Here is a 19714-nt window from a genome sequence, read left to right on the forward strand (position 1 = left end):
TGACGAGAAAGTATTTTTCTAGTCTCTATTTCGATTTTAAAACTTTCCTACAATTTTTCAAAAAAACAGTCACCTTCGTATAATTTTTTTCTTTCCACTTTAAAGATAAAATCCTTAATTTCAATTTTCACAAAGTCTAAAAAATCTAATTTTTTGATAATTTTGAACTTCTATGGTGCTGTTACTTCCTTTTTATTCGCTTCTGACAATTTTAGTTAAATAATGTCACAGAATTAAATGCGTTACATTTTTAGAACGCATTTTTTTCTTTTTTGAACTTAATTCAAGAACAACGTGTAAGTTAGTTGTGTGCTAGTGATGGAGCATGGAATCTCTCTGCAATGGACTGGGTTTAATGTATAATTTAATTTTAAAAAAAAGCAGAAGGTGGTTATGCTGGGTCAATTAAACTAAAACTTGTGATAAAACATTCTCTAAATAACAAAATCATAGTGTGAAATAAATATAATGGGAGATGAAGATTGATGAAACTAAGAAAAAGAGGAAAAATCAATAGGCACGTACTTGTTGTGGAACCCATGTTTATCAAAAAAAAGACAATCCTCCTGAGAAGATTATGAAACTTCTCGATGTTTCTAGCTTAAATTTCTTTTTCTAATATGAAATGAATAAACTAATTTGACTTTATCTAGGTACACAAAATTTATTGTCGTGAAATTAAATAACGAGTTTAAGCACTTTAGAGAAAGAAAGAAAAACTGTTAATACCAAACTCAGCGTAATAAGTAGGTACAAAAAACACAAAAATAAATTGTTTCTGTTTTTGCTCCAAAAAGAGCACACATTATGTATTATAAAATATGCAAACAAAAATGATATTTTATAAAGTTACCTGATCCAAGATCATTGGATCAGCTCCTGCAGCGGCCAACACAGAATAGAGATATTGATTCCTTTGTTGTCCGGCTACGTGAAGGGGCGTCCGACCCATCTGAAAAACAAACAATAATTATAAGAGAAGTTTTAAAGAGAGAAAGAGAGGCCGGGTTGTCAGGGCGCTGGACTCATAGTTGTCTGAACGGGAGTTTGAATCCAGCCGTTCAAAGACTGGTAAATGGTGGTAACATATTACAGAATGGAAAAATTGTGATCATGTGTTACACAAAATTTACCTGAACAAGTGTCAAAACCTTTTTATAAAGGTTGCGTACATTAGAATGGATAGTGCTTTTTACACCTCTATAGATAATTAACGACAATTAAATACGAAAAAGAATACAATATAGAGGGAAAAATAAATATATTATTACAACATTAATTTTAAATTGTCATTCTTTAATGAACCAGTTATTCACTCTAAACAAAAAAATGATTTCTCAAAGGTATAGTTGTGGATCCACTGTCAACATATCGGTACACAAATAAAGCTTTCTGTGAGTTAAAGCATCACTTGTTTGGGCATTTCCTTTTTAACTAAATTACTGCATCATCACTTATTTGGGTACTTATTTACCAGTATGGATTGATTACGTAAAGTACTGAATTTATTTTTTTTAAAAAATCTCTCATTATTTTGGCTCTTATCTATTAAATTACGTTTATTTTTTGTACAATTGATAAGTTCGAAAAAACTAACGCTTTAAGATTTTTATTCGAAATATTGTTTATTTATGATTATAGAAGGAGCCTAACAAAAACTTAAATGACTATAAATTAAGTAATTAATTTTATAACTACTGCTTTCTATCCCCAAGTCATAGGGTTATATATATATATAACCGTCGTTGTACAGTCGAACAATTCTTTGGGTTCACGACAGCTAAAATTCATCTCCGTAATCTTGTAATTTTGAAGCCAATCCAAAGGACAAGGAAACTCCTGGATGAAGTATTGGAAGAAATCTGCCTCCATAGAGGACTTTTTGATGGACCTAACCAGCATGTGAGTTACAGGTATAGGAAAACCATGAAAACCTCCCACGGTTAGCCCCGACGACAAGGGGACTCTAACGAATGATCCGTCTACCAATGAGAATATTGTTACGTTAGTACTGTGGTCGGAGCGAGCTGGGTGTGGATTTCGCATCGACCAGCCATTCCCGAGATTCGAACCCGGTTCACCTCATTGAAAGGCAAAATTTCTATCCCCTGAGCCACTACGGCTCGTATCATAGGGTTATTTTATTTTATAACCGTCGTTGAACAGCCGACCTTATCTTGGGCTTACGACTGCAAATGTTCAACTCCTTTACCTTGTAATTTTGAACCAATCAGGAAGACAAAGAAACTCCTGGATCAGTACCCCCAGAGGTATTGATTTGTTATGGGAGCATGGAGGATTTTGTGACTCGACAGATTTAACATGCATCAGTCATTACTACACGGAAAGTCTTCGGCCGGTAGGGATCGAACCCACGATATTTTACACATGGGTCCAGTGCCCTACCAACCAGGCTATCCCGACCCATGTCACAGGGTTAGTATAGATACCTTTAATAAAATATTCCATATGTTTAAAACGATGATTAGTTAACGTTTTTGGCATATTTATAAGAAATCGTCCGCATTTCTTATAAATGTGCCAAACTTACGGATTAAGAATGTTGAAAAAAGTTAATTGAGTGTCTCACCCGGTCTTTGAGATTGAGTAGTTGAGGATATTTATCGAGGAAATAATTGATGATGTTGAGTTGATCATGGAGGACTGCTGAGTGGATGAGTGCGACTCCATCACTGTTCCTGGTACGGAGGAGTGAGTCATCGTGTTGGAGTTGCTTCTCCAGAGACTCTCTATCACCCCTCTCCACAGCATGGAAAGCAGATCCCACGCTCAACTATTCAAACACACAAATAGAACAATGCGTTAATTTTTCACAGTAGGTTCACCAAGCAAAAGGGTCGCAATTTGTTTGAATGCCTTAAACTTAGATTAAAGATTTAAGATCATGTTATTTCGATCTCAAAGAATATTTATTGAACTAAAGTTTTAATATATTGAAAAATTTACTGATTAGGTAAATATATGTTTTCATTATTTTTTTTAAAAAAAAGTTTTAACTTTAAATAAATAAATAAAACGCAAATTTGTCAAGACATTTTCTTTGGATGAAATATAAAATCAATAAATAATTCTAAATTTTAGCATATTTTCCTGAACACTAAAACCATTTTTTTCATTTATCAGCCCTGCCGCGGTGATTTGTGGCAGATCTCAAAATCAATTTCTTACTTATGCCTCTTCAGTCCGGAATGAGCATAAAGATTTTGTGCTCTTTCCGGACCCTATTGATGACATAGAAAAAGAATAAGCTTTATTTTCAAAAATAAATGTTCTGTTTTCTAAAAAAAAGAAAAGAGTTTGAAGAGGAACTGATGGAAAAAGTGAAATTCTCATTTTGTATTAAGTTTAGTTTTCCTTGAATGGCGACATAGAAAAAGAATAAGCTTTATTTTAAGAACGAAATTTTCTCTCTGAAAAAGAACTTTTCTTTCAAAAGCTTATTCTTTTTGTCATCCATAAAATTTTACTAGGTAACTTTAGGTAACTTCAGGTAGTAGGTAACACCCTAAACTCTTTTGCCAGCATTCATTTACTTCGATATTGGAGCTAAAAAAGTTGTTCTTAAGGCGATATAATATTTACCAGATGGGAGGGTAGAGTTTTGATGTACTGCCTTACGTCCTCATTCCAGGAAGTTTTTCCAACCAGATGTTGCCCGTATCCATCACTCACAAACTCTCGGATACTGTCCACATCTCCACTTTGAAACCATCCGGTTATCTTGTCCATTGTCACCTGGGGAAGACCTCCACCATTGATTCCTGAAGAAACAAAAAACACTTCGAAAATTAATAATACTTAAAACAGTTAGCGATATTTTTAAAATGCACAATTGGGTACTTGCACTTCAAGAAGAAGACCTCCCATACCCACACGTGACCTATGACGTTAGAGCCAGCAAATCTCTATCAGCAAAATGACATATCTAAGTTTCTCTTCATAAGTTAGAAAGTTAATTAACGATAAGTTAAATACAGAGCCATATTGCACATCGAATTAGTTGAAATATAATTCTTTCTCGTCTACATCTTTTACTCAACTTAGATCTGTTATTTGTTTATGAATTTCTACTGCATCCTAGACATATTTTTGTTTTATGTACCTGGCAATTTCGATGCATAATTGGTAGGTTTATGTTCCACATGGCTTCGCGCCAGTCTTTGTGTTAAGTCTCTGGGTAAATATATAGGGAAATCTTTGCAAAAGAATTTAGAATGTGTCATTTAAGAAAATTGATACTTGCCCAGCTTGGTTTACCCGAAATAGAATATAGGAAAACAGTTGCTAAAGTAAACAAATGACACGTTTCAACAACCAATCAGGATCAAGATATCCACACTGCGTCACTTGCAGGTATCCCATTGAATGCTCGATACTTCAAACTTACACAATTAAATGATTGATACTTTAAAGAACATATAATCAAATGATCAATATTTCAATAATAACTACCGGGAAGTTTTTTTGCCTTGTGCAGTGGAGGTTCCGATTTACTCCTGAGTTTCTTCTTTTGTTGTAGGTTCAATTTGTGTGGTATGGGGACTTGGTGAGTTCTGTAGTATTCGGGAGAGCGACCCTGGTTGTCACGAATTCTGGGATCTGCCCCCGCTTCCAGTAAGGTCTTGAAATAGTTAGAAGCTCCATTCGGCTCTCTGGACATAGCGGCAGCATAATGGAGAGCGGTACGACCTTCTTTGTCACGAGCATTTACTGTTTCTGGGAACCTAGGTTATACAGAAGAAAAAGGAAGCATTTTATTTAAAAAAAAACTAGGAAAACAAACTTTTATTTTAACCTATTTGCTTACGGCTGATACAATAAGGGGACCAGAATGGCTTCATCTTGCCAAGCACCGTAAGCAAAAGGTTAAAATTTTATTATTATACGTGTGAAGAAAAAAGTGAAAGAGTAAAAATAAAACTAACAATTATTATATTTGATTGCATAAAAAGACAATTTTAAGTTTCACTTTTTTACTATATTTTAAAACGTTATAAGCAGTTTATTTTCTCCAACAGTAATGTTCCTTATGACATCCAATCGATTAAGTTATTTCTTCTGGAGGGAGGGTGGGAAAAGAATGGGTAATTAATAAAAATCATTAAAATATTTTAACTTGACAAAATTGAGTTAAACTGCTAGTTGGAAGAAAATTTTTCTATTTGTTGACTGTAAAAATATTTAGTTTGTCTCAACATCAAATATTGGTCGCAACTACTTTACACCAAAGTAGGGTAATGAAATATCATGCACAACGTTTGGTTCTTGGTGTGATGAAACATCATGATCTTAAATAACATTATACAAAACACACTGTCTCGCACCTGTCTATGAGAAAAGCGAGGGTATCCCGCTTATTCATGAGGACGGCCCGATGGATTGGAGCCATGCCGAAGTGATCTTTCGCAAGGACCATGTGGTCGGTGTCCTGTAAGTGGTTCTGAAGCTCCGTGATGTCGTCGTTTGTGACGGCGATGTGGATGGCCTCGATCTTCCTCACCAACAAGGGAACCTGGTCGTTGATGTACTTCTGCAATTTCTCACTTTCACTCTTCTGAAGGGCCACCTTTTCTCCAAACCCTTCTAACACTGCATCTTCCAGCTTCTCTAAATCTTCCTCACGCACCCACCGTTTGATGTTGGCTGAGTTGATTTCCAGTCCTATACAAATAACAAATCCCTTTCAAATTACAAATATAAATAATTTTTGGAAAATTGCCTAAAAAATAGGCAAACATGTAGAGGTTACGATTCCTTATTTAAATAATGACACCCCTTTGTAATGTGAGAGATATAAAATTACTTTTCAACTTGGGTGGTGGTAACAAAGGTTGACTTCTAAAAAGAGCTTTCTTCGGCATTTTGAAGGCAGTACTTTTCTCCACATTGTTAATTTCTTTGGTCTAGATACGGAAAAGAAACATTAAGATTTAGCTCAAATTAAACGTTTCGATTTTATGGAATTGTTATAACACATTTTGAATATATATCTATGCAATTTTCAAAAAAAGGTTAATTTAGTCCGGAACAAGATACGTTTAGATCAGATATTGTATATCTTACTATATATAAAATTCTAATGATGGTGNAACACTTCCTCGAGAAGAACGAGCATCAAATTTTTGCCAGTATCATTTGCCGTAATATCATTAAACAAATTATTAAAACTACGCTCGAGGAGGTGTTGGTCCAAAATAATAATAACAACTTTTAATGTCTTTTAATCTTGTTATTGATTGTCGCCTTGCCAAACTCCCTTTTATCTGGACCACTTGCCCATTTTTACCAACTTTACCATTTTACCCTTTTTCAATTTTACTACTTTACCATCTTATTATAACTGTCTTGTTTTTAGTCTGCTTTGTCATGTTTACAGGTTTTGTTTGTTTTAAACTGTATTTTTGCTTTTTTTTTTTACTCCTGTTTTATTGTAATGTCTTTTTAGTCATGTACCTCAGATTTTATACTGTTCTTCGGCACACCTGGGCGTTTTTGCCTTCGGAGTGTGTTTACTTTTATCCTGTTGCAGATTTTAAATGCTTTACCATTTTTTAAAATTGGTTTTACATATTATGTCAGCTGGTCTGACTAATGGTTTNTTTCTGGCAAGAAAAAACAATTATTGCAAAGCAATCATCGGGGTTGGTGAGCGGTAGCGAACAGGGGGCTTTGCCCCCTAGTAGATATATATATATATTAAATATACATCGATAACTTAGATGTGGACAATTTGCGAATATTTTATAATTTTTGGCGGTAAAGAAATCTTTTGAAACTTGTGTTATAATAAAAAGTGATCGTCAATTTAAGAGATAATATAAATATATGCTTATTTAATCTTGTTATTGATTGTAGCCTTGTCAAACTCCCTTTTATCTGGACCACTTGCCCATTTTTACCAACTTTACCATTTTACCCTATTTCCATTTTACTACTTTACCATCTTATTATAACTGTTCCGTGCTCCTCACACTAATGTATTTTTACTTTAGCTATATTGATACAATATTAGAAAGCACCCCTTTTTGTGTATATAATCGTGTGAGTAGATGAAGAATAGGTACATCTTTTCTTTATTTTGTTTTCCTGCTTTTCTATATTTTTTTAAAATAACTTTTTTAAATACTTTATTTTAATTAATGTTTCTCTTTTCTTTAATCTTTATTATTTTCCATGTTTACTCTATATATTTTTAACTATATTTTTTTTATCAACAGATCACGTTTATCGATTTTCGAATGTTTTTTTCCCTCAAAGTATATTAAATCGCTTTATTATAATTTGTATCATGCATGAAAATATGAATTAGAATTGTAATTACCTCATCATTTATTGAATTTATATTTCCATTGACATCCAACGCAACAGATGCTCTTGCTGGATATGGAGACTCTGACAGTAGAATAAAAATCATAACATTTAGAAAAACTCATATTACTACAACTGTTTGCAGATTGCATATTTAAATTTCTCGTTTATATCGTTAATTATTTCAGACATTATGCATGCAGTATCCACAGAAAGTTTATAATTTAAGAATGTTTATTTCTAGAAAATCGGCAATTTATTCATATGTTGCCTTTTAAAGGAACAAAACGTATTTTAGGTCTTTATTCTTTGAATAAAAAATAAAATTATCCAAAAATTAAAATAAAAAAAACGATTTTTTTAAGGTTATTAACAAAAATTATTTGTAAATATTTTTATATGCGTTTTTAGTCGCCCCTTTACACGAAAAGTGTTACTTGAACTCTTAGAAATGACTTAATTTAAGAAGTTAAAATTTTCCTTGTTCGAAAATTTTTATTTTAAATAAATAAATAAGAAGTGTTGATGCTGAAAATTTTTTTTAGTTTCTGCATTTTTTAGAATTTAAATCAAAAATAAAACTGCTTTAGAAAACTAATGAAAAGAAAGTATTTCTGAGAGCTCAAATAATAACTTTTGATTTATAAAAGATCTTTTAAATTAGAGGAATTTCTTCAAAAAAAGTGTACCATTTTATACTTAAATTTTGAAATCAACATTCACTAACATCTTAAAAACATAAATATATTTAAAAAATGGTGATATTTTATTATTGTACAGTTCCTTACATAAACACGCAAATGAAAAAAGGGATATGAAATGTTTATATAGTGTTACGAGTTTCTGCCTGACCAAAAGAATGCGTTGTAATCACTCACAATAACTCTGTAATCACTTATGTGGCAGGCAATGGATTAAACTGGGTAGCTTATTGGTGAGCCCTATTTCGTACCATTTATTGTTTATTAAATTTGCTTGTTATTAAATATGATTTATTTATTCAATGCACTCAATCGCCACTGAATCATTCTGCAACGTATATAGTCGCTATCATTGTTATAAAGCTTCCTTTCTGTGACACTATAAACATTTTTTACGCTTGTTTTTTTATTGAGTTCATTGCTAAAAGAGTCATAGAAGGTACTACGTAATTACTGCCCTCAATATCTATTTCCACAATACTTGTCAAAAGTGAAATAAAAATACACATTAGGGATTGCAGAATAAGGTCTGATAATACCAGAATAAACAGCAACTAAACAGAAATCTACCGATATACTAGTAAGGAAGTCGGAATGAGGGATATTGAAATCAGAAAAATGCTTGATGAAATGTTTCTATGAATCGCCTTTCAACTTTTCTCTATTCATTTGATTTTTTTTAAAGCCGTCGTTGTACAGCCGACTCAATTTTGGGGTTTGCGACTTCTAATGCTCAATGCTTTGCAATTTTGAACCCGATCCAGAAGGCAAGGGAACTCTTGGATCAAGTATTGGGAGAAATTTGCTTTCGTGGAGGACTTTTTGGTTGAACTAACCCGCATTTGCGTTACATAGAGAGGAGGACTACGAGAACCTCCCACGGTTAGCCTGATGTCAAGGAGACTCTAACATCATCAAGGAGACGTCATCCGTCTACCACTGAGGATATTTCAGGACAGCACTGTGATTGGTGCAAGCCGAATACGGAATTTGCATCAACCAGCCATCGCTGGGATTCGAACCCGATTCACCTCATTGGGAGGCGAACGCTTTATCCCCTCAGAAATCGCGGAACTTTATCTATTCATTTTTTTTTACTTTATTTTATAACCGACGTTGAACAGCAGACCCATTTTATTTTGAGCTTACGACTACTAATGTTCTACTCTGTAGCCTTGTAATTTTGAACCCAATTCAGAAGACAAGATAACTCCTGGATCAGTACCCCCAGAGGTTGGACTTGTTATGGAGGACTTTGTGACTAGACAGATTTAACTTGCACCAGTGACCATTTACTACGCGGGGAGTCACGGTAAGAAGCCCAGTGGAGATCGTCCTGGGAGTTTTCGTCTGGCGTGGATCGAACCCACGACCTATTGAACATGGGCCCAGTTCCCTACCAACTAGGCTATACTGGCCTTTACTCTAATCATTGTAGCCATCAAACAGGTTTTGATCATTTCAGCTCCATGTTCTTCTCCCCCGATTTGTTATTTCGATAACGCTTGTATTTTTTCCTCTCCTTATTATTGGTTAATTTAAGACCCTTAATTTGTGTATTTTTTGACAAGGATTTAAAAAAAATCCGTATTAAATGCAGTTATTTAGAGAATCACCCTTCTTCTTACTTCTTTTAGGAGAAGCTGCTTTAAGTCGACTGGCGTTGTTGGCCATGTAGTTGGCGTTGGTCCTCTGACTCTGCTTAATCATTTGCTCCAGATGGAGATGCTCAGGAAACTGTAAGTAATATTCAGCTGTTTTGCCTCGCTAGACAAACAAACAAATCATAGTTAGAATGAAACAAAATTCAAATAGAGGTTTCCAAAACGAATTGCATGCAAATGTATTGGTAGAAAAAAATTTATAGAATTCAGAAGAATTTAGGCTTGCGTCTATTATAAATTTTTCCATAGGGTTAACTTTTTCTGGAAGTGTATGTTTGTATGTGGGGTGAAAAGGTTAGTAATCAAGCTAAAAAAACTTATCCATTAATTTGGAGAGAAGCAATCTTGGATAAAGATTTCAAGTTTTAAGCAATTTATAGGTGCTTATTTTAACAAATGCAGTAATTCTCGTTATTAGACGTGCTGTAATTAAATAGTTAAACGCGCTTATTTCATTGTCTGTTTGGTACTTTTACTGCCATATTTCGAGTGTATGCCGATAGCTTGTATTAACACAATAGATTTCAAGGAAGCAAGAATATATTCATGTTCCTGTCTCTCCCTATTATTGTTTGAAATAAAAGAATATTAATTTTAAAAACCATAACGCATTTTCAAATCAGAATATTTCATTTTGATTTTATGCATTTCACACTTTAATGACCACCTTTTTCAGCTGATCTAAAAATTACCAAAGATTTGAATATATATATAGATAAATATATATATATATATAAATGAATGTCTGTGTGTGTCCTTTATAGACTCCTAAACCATCTGACCGAAAGCTATGAAATTTGGCATACAGATAGTTATTTTACTGTCGCGAGTTAGGTTACTGTCGACACTATAACATTCAAACCGCTCGAGTGGGGTGAGCGAAAAACGAAATGGAATTTTTTGAATTGTTAAGCGTTAGCCACTTTTAAATTTCACGATTCAATTTTTCACATATTTTAAAGATAACATCAGCGATAACTGATAGCTTATAGACGTATTCGATCAAAAAGTAGTTTATTGCACTATTATATATTCTATTATATTATATATTCTATAAACTATTTTATATTCGCAATGTCAGATAAATTCAATGAACACTACTTGGTAGCACACGTGGTCTACGTCAACCAGCGGTAAAACCAGCGGTAATGGAATATAATAGAATGTATTCAAAAGCAAAATTAATGGAAAAGTGGTAGGGGAGAGTCGAACAAAACGGGATACATCGCCTGGGGACCAGACTATTGAAGCTATCTAGTGGACAACGACAGAAACGTGTTATTCGACCGTGATTATTTTATTCTCAGTGCGTCCCGCTTCGAGATCACTATTTGATAGAAAGTTATAAGTCTCAGAACTTTTTTACTCTATTTTTTTTGCTCTTTTCTACATTTACGCGCGTTGTTTTTTTACATTGTACTGTGTACATATATGGGAATAAAATTCCGGTGAGTATTAAATTTAATTAACCATTTATTTACCAATATTTTTATGTGCAGTCTATCTAATTTTCTTTTCACATTTACGCAGCAACCATGTTTGTTTCAAAAAGTGACGGAGTCGGACAAAACGGGACACTTGTGAGTTGGATAAAACGGGATAGAGTTTTTCATGTCCCGTTTTATCCACCTATTTATTTATTGGATTATTACATTTTAAAATAGCCATATATTAATGTAGGCCTAGGCTTTTTAAACAACTTATTTATATTAACTATATATATTTTTTGAATAATTTAGTCTCTTTATATAGTAATGCAAAATTTGTTTATTAACGTTCATTATTAAGCATTTTATTTTCGACTCTAGGATTTCACATCTTTCTTTAGAACTAATTGTAATGTATTTCTCTGATGAAGACTTTTTTATACATAAACAATTATTATACATAAACAATTATTTATATATTTGCATTATTTATTATTTTATCTTTATATATATGCAAAAAATTAAACATTGTAAACCCTATCCCGTTTTATCCAACCCAGGTATGCTAAAACGGGATATGTAAGAGTTTGGAAATAAATTTTTTTTTCTACTTCACAGTCATTAAAATTAGTTGAAAATATGTTTTTTGTGTGCTTCAATAAATGTTGTAGCTACAAAAAAAATAATGTATGGTTTTCCTTAACAGATATTCGGTAGTAAATAAAAACAATAATGGTATCCCGTTTTGTCCAACTCTCCCCTACTGGTTCACTTAGGAAAAACTTAAAAATCCGACACCATTGAGGCTTAATTACGCCAATAATGCTTAATTAATTAAGGTAATATATGCATATTGAAATAAAAGAAATTAGCTATATACTAGAAAGAAAAATAAATGGAACAAAGGTATTTATTTGTCTAGAAGAACAGTAAGAAGTCGTCTTATTATCATTAACGACATTAATGCTTAATTAATGTTGGTAATATGTATTAATTGAAATAAGAAAAAGTAACTTCTGAACTCAAAAGTAATAGAAAAGATACTTATTCCCGCTGTCGGTAACCATAAAAAACCTGCATAATATTACTGACACTAATATTCAATTACTATTGATAATGTGCATTAACTAAAATACAATAAAATAAGCTATAAGCTTAAAAAGCCAAGCTCGTGGAAGAAAGATTAATGGAAATTCATTTAAGAAAACAGAAAAAAAATCGCCATTCACACATGACACTTAATTCACATGTATCACTGACGGCAATATGTACTACTGGTATTATGGTAATTACTGAATTGGTTTTGTAAAGAATTCTACATTGGGTTTTCCGTAGTTTCAGAAAATATTTTTTCCAGTGGTAGCTAAGATAGTGTATTAATATTTTAATAAATTAGAATTGAAAGAACTTTTTTCCTCCACAATTTATAAATATTTTAACAGTAAATAAAAAGTTAGATTAATAAATGATCATGCTCCAAAATCCATATGAAGTTCTAATTTTAAAAAAAAATCGGTTGTACTTGGCTGCCAGACAAATCTATATAAACTCAAGTGTTGAAGGGTTATGCAATAAGTACCAACTATACTTATATAGGTATAAAATATTATGCTGATATATTTGGTGATTATTAAAACTGCACCAATCAGTTTTAATACGATACTTTGGAATTAAGTGTTTTACGGCTCCGCGAAATGGATGTGTACGTGAGAAAATCACTTATTAGTGGTAAATTTTAACTATCATGAATTGACAGTGAGCAATAGCATCATGCCAAGCAATGCTAAATGCATGTTATCTTTATTCCAATGGTACGAACTGCAAACAAAGAGCTTTGCGCTTACTTCAATAACCTATATCCACTGAAGATTACAACATGTAACACTAAATTTTAAAAAATTGAAATTATTAGATATATTAATTGAAAAGAACCAGGTCAGTGACATTTTATTACCAATTTATTAGAAAGTGGGATTAATAATTCTTTGCTTTAATTTATTTACCACTGCCTAGTTTGAAATAAAAATCATGCAGAGGTACTAAAAACTAATACGGATGAGTTATGTTAAGATATTGAAACAAAAACAGTTATGTTGCATTAAACATACCCATATTGTTATTTTCTCTAATTCATTAATTCCCCTAAAAATGTCATTCACCTGGTTCTTCCATCAATCTCTTTAATTGTGTCGGTATATGCCTTTCAGAATTGAGCATGATTGCATTGTGTTTCTCTGTACTGACTTATTGATTCTTTTCTTCTTTTTATTCACCAAGTGCGAAGAATGGGTAGTAATCAATAAAAAGAACGGAATGATATAAAAATGTACTATTTTTGCGACTGAGGATTTAATTCATTCTACATGTATTCATAGCACTGTGTCATTCATTTTCATCAAGTTTTAAATTTAATTAAAAATATTCGTTTACAAATGGGACTGCTAAAAGGGAAATCTATCAAACAATACTTTTAAAATAAACGGCGAAATTATAATTAAATTTGAAGCTTGATCAGAATAATAATTTTTTTAAAAAGTAGAACGCAGAAAATAACACACTTTTATCTCACTTGACTTTCTCTAAATTCATTTTCGAATCATCAGTCATTTTTAAGACATCAGAGATGATTTCTAGTGAAATTTGAATGGATTTTCAGCAGTGGCTTCAGTGAGAAAAAAAAATGTTAAAGCATTCACTTACATAATCTAGAGCTAATGGATTGGCACTTAAGGCAACCAGCAGGTTATAAATCTCGTGATTGTCTCTCAGAGCAGCAGCATAATGAAGAGGTGTACGACCTTCCTACAACAGGAAAATACATTTCAACAAAGAGAATGTCTTTCACAAAATACCAATTTTGTACCTGAACTTGAAGCATACTTATTTATGTGGAATATTCGGTTTGGCCACTAATTCTAATTTATGACTGGTTCATCCTATTAAATTCCTTTAACACATTTTTGTAAAATTCATTTTTACGATTTATTTTAATTTTTATAGGTATAGTAGTGTCATTCCTTACTTTACAAAGTATAACATTGAGCTAAAAAGTTTTTTCTAACTCACAATCTCAATAATAGAAGTTAGGGGGCGAATCTGCACCATAATCTTCAGGAATCCATACTTATCTGCGTACTCAACCCAATTAGACAGAGATTAACTTTTGTACAAAATTCCGCATAATCTAACATACATGTGGCAAAGTGGTGGGGATAAAGTGCCCGACTCCCAATGAGGTGAATGCCTGGTTGATTCGAATTTTGCACGTGGCTCGCACCGACCACAGTGATGACGTAAAATAACATCAGTGGTGCACGGATCATAGGTTAGAGTCCCCTTGCCCACTGGCTAACCGTGAGAGGCTTACGTGGTTTTCCCTTTCGTGTAACGCAAATGCGGGTTAGTTCCATCAAAAAGTCCTCCACGAAGACAAATTTCTCCCGATATTTGATACAGTAGCTCCCTTGTCTTCTGAGTCGTGTTCAAAATCACAAGAGTACGGCGTTGATCATCGATAGCTGTAAACTCAAAATTGGGTCGTCTGCAACGACGGTTACAAAATAGAATAAAATAAATACCTATACAATTAAGTCTAATCAAGTAACCGAAGGGTAAAAAATAACGTTTCGTCGGCGTTCTTTCAATTTAGCTTTTTAATTTTTATTCTAAACAAGTTAAGAAAATTTTTAAAAGGGAGGTTTTCCACTATTTGTGTGTTTCCTTTATAAAAATAAAAGTAAAATTTAGATTAGAAAAAAAGTTTGCGAATGCGATAATAATAATCTGCAGTGCCCGTTGCCACGCTGGAGGGTTTCTGCTACCGGTCGCACAACCCATTAACTCAATTGCTATACATGTCAACGACTCTAAGTTCCAAATTTTATTGAATGTATAAGTTTAAGCCTTAATGTCACAGGTGCATTATAATTTGATTCTTATAAATTGTAAAAGTTCTAGCAAATAGTATTTCTTTTCCAAATGCCGAAACATATGAATTCTTACGAATTTAAATAGGCAGATCAGATACTTATCATTATAAATGAAATATAGGAGTAACTCATCAATTTTTAATGAGAAGTAGAACGTTAAGTAGGCTTTTTTTTTCAAATGTCGAAACATGGATTTTTCCGAATTTAAATAAGCACACCACATAGTTTTCATTATAGATGAAAATCTAGGAATAACTCATCAGTGTCTAATGAGAAGAAGTAAAACGTTAAGTAGACTTTTATCCCACTTATTACTAAAGAAGAAATAAATTAGTGTTGCGATGCCCAGAAAAGGGACAATAATGTCAGATACTGTGACCAAAGATGCGATGGAATAATGAACACAGAAAGCGATGTCTCACCAAGTCCTTGGCGTCTTTTGAGAGAGGGAAATTGGTGGCGATGTATTCGACGACTTCCTTGTGTCCATACATGACGGCTTTGTGGAGGGGTGTCGCGCCCAAGGGATCCCGAGACAGTGCCAATTTCTTCCTGTCCAGAAGAGTTTGAACATCGCGAAGGCGACCTCTCGTCACTGCTCGGTGGATCTCATAAATTCTTTCCTAGAATACGAAACATAAATTATTCTTGATTCATAAGAAAAATATTAATTGCTGTGACCAGGGAATGATCGTACCATGTAGACGGGAACCATTCGGATGAAATCTTTTACAATGGGATTTGTTGCTGATTCTCCCAACAATCGATCCCCGTGACCCTGTAGTACGAGTTCCTCCAGTTGCTCGAGGCTGCCATTCACAATCATCTCTCGTATCTGCGTTCTCGAACCCACAACTTCTGCAAGAATGGAGAAAAAAAATTAAACGAAATCAATAGTAGATAGGTAGGTACTTTATTTAGAATGAGAGTTTTGCAATGGGCTATTGGCGACGGTCTGGGAAACATCCCGGAGAATGATCCCAAGCCATGCCATCGCAATTTTATATCCTCTGTAAAGGTGATGGCTTCCTTTACTTTGGTAGCTCGACGACCTGCGCTGGAAGTCGAGCGCTTTATGGTAGAACAATTTAACGAGGACCGATACCTTGCACCCTCGGTCTCTACCTAGGTTGAACAAAGCGGTCACCCACCCGCTTATTGACCGCAACTACTGATGCTTGACTTCGGTGTTTCACTGGAAACCGAGTCTTCACTATCAGTCCACTACGGGACCTAAATCAATAGAGTCACATTGCTATAAAACAATAAAGTCACTAATTCTAAAGTTTTTCGCTTATTTATGAATAAAAAGCAGCCAACACGAAATATGAAAAATCCTTTTAGTTCACCATTCAATCAACTATTTTATGCATATTATTAAACAGAACATAAAATAGTCCCTCTCTTAGGGATTTATAAGAGGTTTCATTATAATAAATTAGAAATAAGATTCAATAAAAAAAATCTGTGTTACAAAACTAATAACTGTAAGTCAAAAGATTGCAACATTTCTTATTTTAAAAAAAAAGACTAAATTGGCTTTTTAAGAATTTTGATGTGTTTGTTATTGTCATTGAAGATGCATTGTGAAGTAAACATTACTAACACATTTACATGGGAGCACAACTTAGATACTCCTCCATCAATCAGAAAAGAAAGAAAAACATTTCTTGTTCGTTTTTCCCTTTCGAGTGAAAAGTCTAGCCGTTCTCCTTGCCATACGTTTTATTTTTTCCTTTTTATAGCTCCGAATCTCACTAGATCAATTACTAATTAAGTTAATCATATTCTTGAACAACATATAGGTTGAAAAATGAAGGTGTCAATATGTAACAGTAAGATAAAATAAATATTATTTATTTTAAGTGAATGTTCTATATGTGTAGAACTTGGAACATTTTTAATATTGGAAGCACCAGTTTGAAGCTGACATATATTATATATAAACAGACAAGGAAGTTAATTAAAAGGTTATTTTACTTGCAGAGCGTGGTCCTTCCACCTGATTTCCACCCATGTGCTGGAAGTGTTTTACAATGTTTTCGTTGACTTTCGGTGGAGGTTTGTCGTTACCCTCTCTCAGGGCTTCCAGATCCATCTCATCCTGAGCGTGCATGTAGTACTCAGGACGATTACCGTACTGAAAATACAAAAATACCCATCATTAGATTGGTCTGTTTTTTTAGTTCAGATTAGTATTTCTGTTATGCTAGTTTATTTAGTTCATTAAATTTTATTTATTGTACGTAAATTAAAAAATATGGGAAACTTCTGTACCCTATATTTACCGTATCCTATTTCTATTTATAAGTGGAAAGTTTTCTTGAAAAAATATTTAAAAAAAAAAGCTTTAATTTTTTATCTTTTTGCATGGTGCTATTGTAAATATGGATCATACGGTTAACTGTTAATATCAAAAATTAGTTTTTTATTTTATAGATTAGGAAAGGCGATCGCCCATAAAAATTATGGCTTGTTATTTAAAGAAATTATAACTTATGTTAGCAGTGCATTTCGAAGCGTTTTAGCCAAAGGAAATAAAAAAAAGTCACAATTTAAGTACCTAACTCTTGAGGTAAATCTATAATATTAAACTATATACAATATACTATCTTGCATCAAAGAATTAGCTAGATTTTAGAACAAATAAATAACTTATGTATTCTACTATTTAAGTTTTTTAACAAAAAGCCGAAATATTTCCACCTATATAATCAAAATCAGTAAATCATTTCCAGTTTTCTCAAAATTTTTACAAACACTTTTCCTTTTTACGAAATTGTTGTTTTTCTTGATGTTTAGCTTTTCTGAGCTAGTATAGAGATCGCTAGTTGAGGATATGCTAAATTTGAATAAATAGTCATAAACAACTGTTGCATCAATTATGAGCATATTATTCGCAAAAAGAAAGCTTTATACCATGTGGCGATAGAGTCATAAAAACATCTTAATAAAGAAAAACGTTGAACAGATTTTAAGATAACACACTCACGATTTGAATTTTATAAAAGAAGATGGGTTACTTGATTTACATTGAACTAGACTTTTAGATTTTTGAATATAAAAATTGACAATTATATTTCATATCTAAATCTATTATTACATACGTAACTAAGTTATGTATTCAAATTAATCATGTCTTATAAGACATACATTCAAATTAATACTTGACTAATTAATGCAAGCATTAATCTTATTACACGAATATATATATATATATATATCCAAAGCAAATAAGGGTAGGATAAACATTGTACTACGCATAATGAAGCAAAACAACGTGAATAAAACAAAAATGAATTTATATGTGCTTTATTCTCGCAGTTTTGATTTATAATGCATGCATTAATCTTAATATATGCTATCTAGAAATGCATGTATTAATTATAATACACCTTGATTAATACATATTTTCATACCTTGCATCTTATGATGCCAGTAGACGAAATATAAAGCATGAAATATAATTGAATGAATTTTAATGAATATAATCATTTAAAATAAAATAAAAATAAAAAAAAAATTATTTTGACCAGTCCTTTCTTATGTAATACACATTTTGTGGTGTTATTTTTGGCAAGTAATTGTTGAACAGTAACGTCACAGTTTATTTTTTATACATTTTTTCCCAACAATCAGCAAATGAAGAAATAAAGTACATAACCAAAAATATATATATATATATAATTCTAATCTCCATGTATTGTGTCTGAGAGCTTTTATGCATATTTTGTTCTCTATAAGCTTTCTCAATAATATGAGACCACTTAAAACGAGAGAGGAAAAAAAATGAGAAGTGAGCCGCACCCATTTTGCTAATGGAAATAACATTCTAAAATTAATCCTTTTCGTTTCTTTGCTCTCTCTTTTGGGAATCACGCGAATTGTCGTCTGCACTGAATTTGCATTTAGCCAACCCCCGCTCTGTTAATTCATTACAGTGAGAGTTTCGTGTGATATACATCCCATCTCCATAAAAATATTTTTATTTTTTAAAGATAAAATTTAAAAAGTCATCATTGAATTACATTAATTCATAATAGCATTCTATTTGAATATCTGAACTTTTTACTATAAGCTTAAATGTTTGAGCGAATTGATTTATTATATAACGGTATGCTTATCAAAAATTTAATGATCAACGTGGGATCTGTTCGCGGCCCCTGGTAACTCATCAGTATTCTGCTCTAATAAAAAGAGGTCACTCAGGTAATAATATCTGGTAATAAAAGTAATAGTTATTAAATTAAATTAGACTTAGTTAAAAATCATTTTGCTCTTTTATTTCTATATTCTTTAAGCACTTGCTCCAGATTTGCGCATATTTGGTTATTGATGACAACCCTATTTTCTTGAAATCACGTGACTTTTGACAAAACTTATTCCTCACTAATGTCTCCATTCAGTTTATTCTAGAAGTTAGCTGCCTGATAGGTAAATATTACTGTAAAATGTAGTGGTCACAAACTATTGTAGTGTTCTAGATTGATCTCAATAAATAACAGTGATTTTTTTTACGGAGCAATAACTGTTCACGAACCTTATAATTAAAGCATAAATATTTGCCTCACTCCTGTTCTTTCATGACTGAATATGGAGGTTAATTTTGTTCCTTGCAAAAAAAATTCTGTTACGTTCTGTACGCATCTGTTACGTTCGTAAAA

General features: G+C 32.5%; 2 protein-coding genes across 2 annotated transcripts in view; both read right to left on the reverse strand.

Annotated features, from left to right (window-relative positions):
* Positions 1–19714, reverse strand: part of LOC107438163 (galectin-4) — a 104308-nt gene that overhangs the window by 57841 nt on the left and 26753 nt on the right. The window lies entirely within an intron of this gene.
* The window catches only part of LOC107438162 (uncharacterized), a 66764-nt gene that overhangs the window by 30344 nt on the left and 16706 nt on the right, over positions 1–19714 (reverse strand). The window contains exons 5-16 of the mRNA XM_016050373.3: positions 17031–17190; positions 15748–15908; positions 15473–15673; positions 13822–13923; positions 9659–9797; positions 7343–7413; positions 5825–5924; positions 5346–5682; positions 4474–4745; positions 3604–3782; positions 2591–2794; positions 854–952 (exon numbers count right to left, since the gene is read on the reverse strand). Of these exons, the coding sequence (XP_015905859.2) occupies positions 854–952; positions 2591–2794; positions 3604–3782; positions 4474–4745; positions 5346–5682; positions 5825–5924; positions 7343–7413; positions 9659–9797; positions 13822–13923; positions 15473–15673; positions 15748–15908; positions 17031–17190 (2025 nt within the window). The remainder of the gene's footprint in view (positions 1–853; positions 953–2590; positions 2795–3603; positions 3783–4473; positions 4746–5345; positions 5683–5824; positions 5925–7342; positions 7414–9658; positions 9798–13821; positions 13924–15472; positions 15674–15747; positions 15909–17030; positions 17191–19714) is intronic.

This window comes from Parasteatoda tepidariorum, chromosome 2, assembly GCF_043381705.1.
Source record: "Parasteatoda tepidariorum isolate YZ-2023 chromosome 2, CAS_Ptep_4.0, whole genome shotgun sequence".
Lineage (NCBI taxonomy): Eukaryota > Metazoa > Arthropoda > Arachnida > Araneae > Theridiidae > Parasteatoda > Parasteatoda tepidariorum.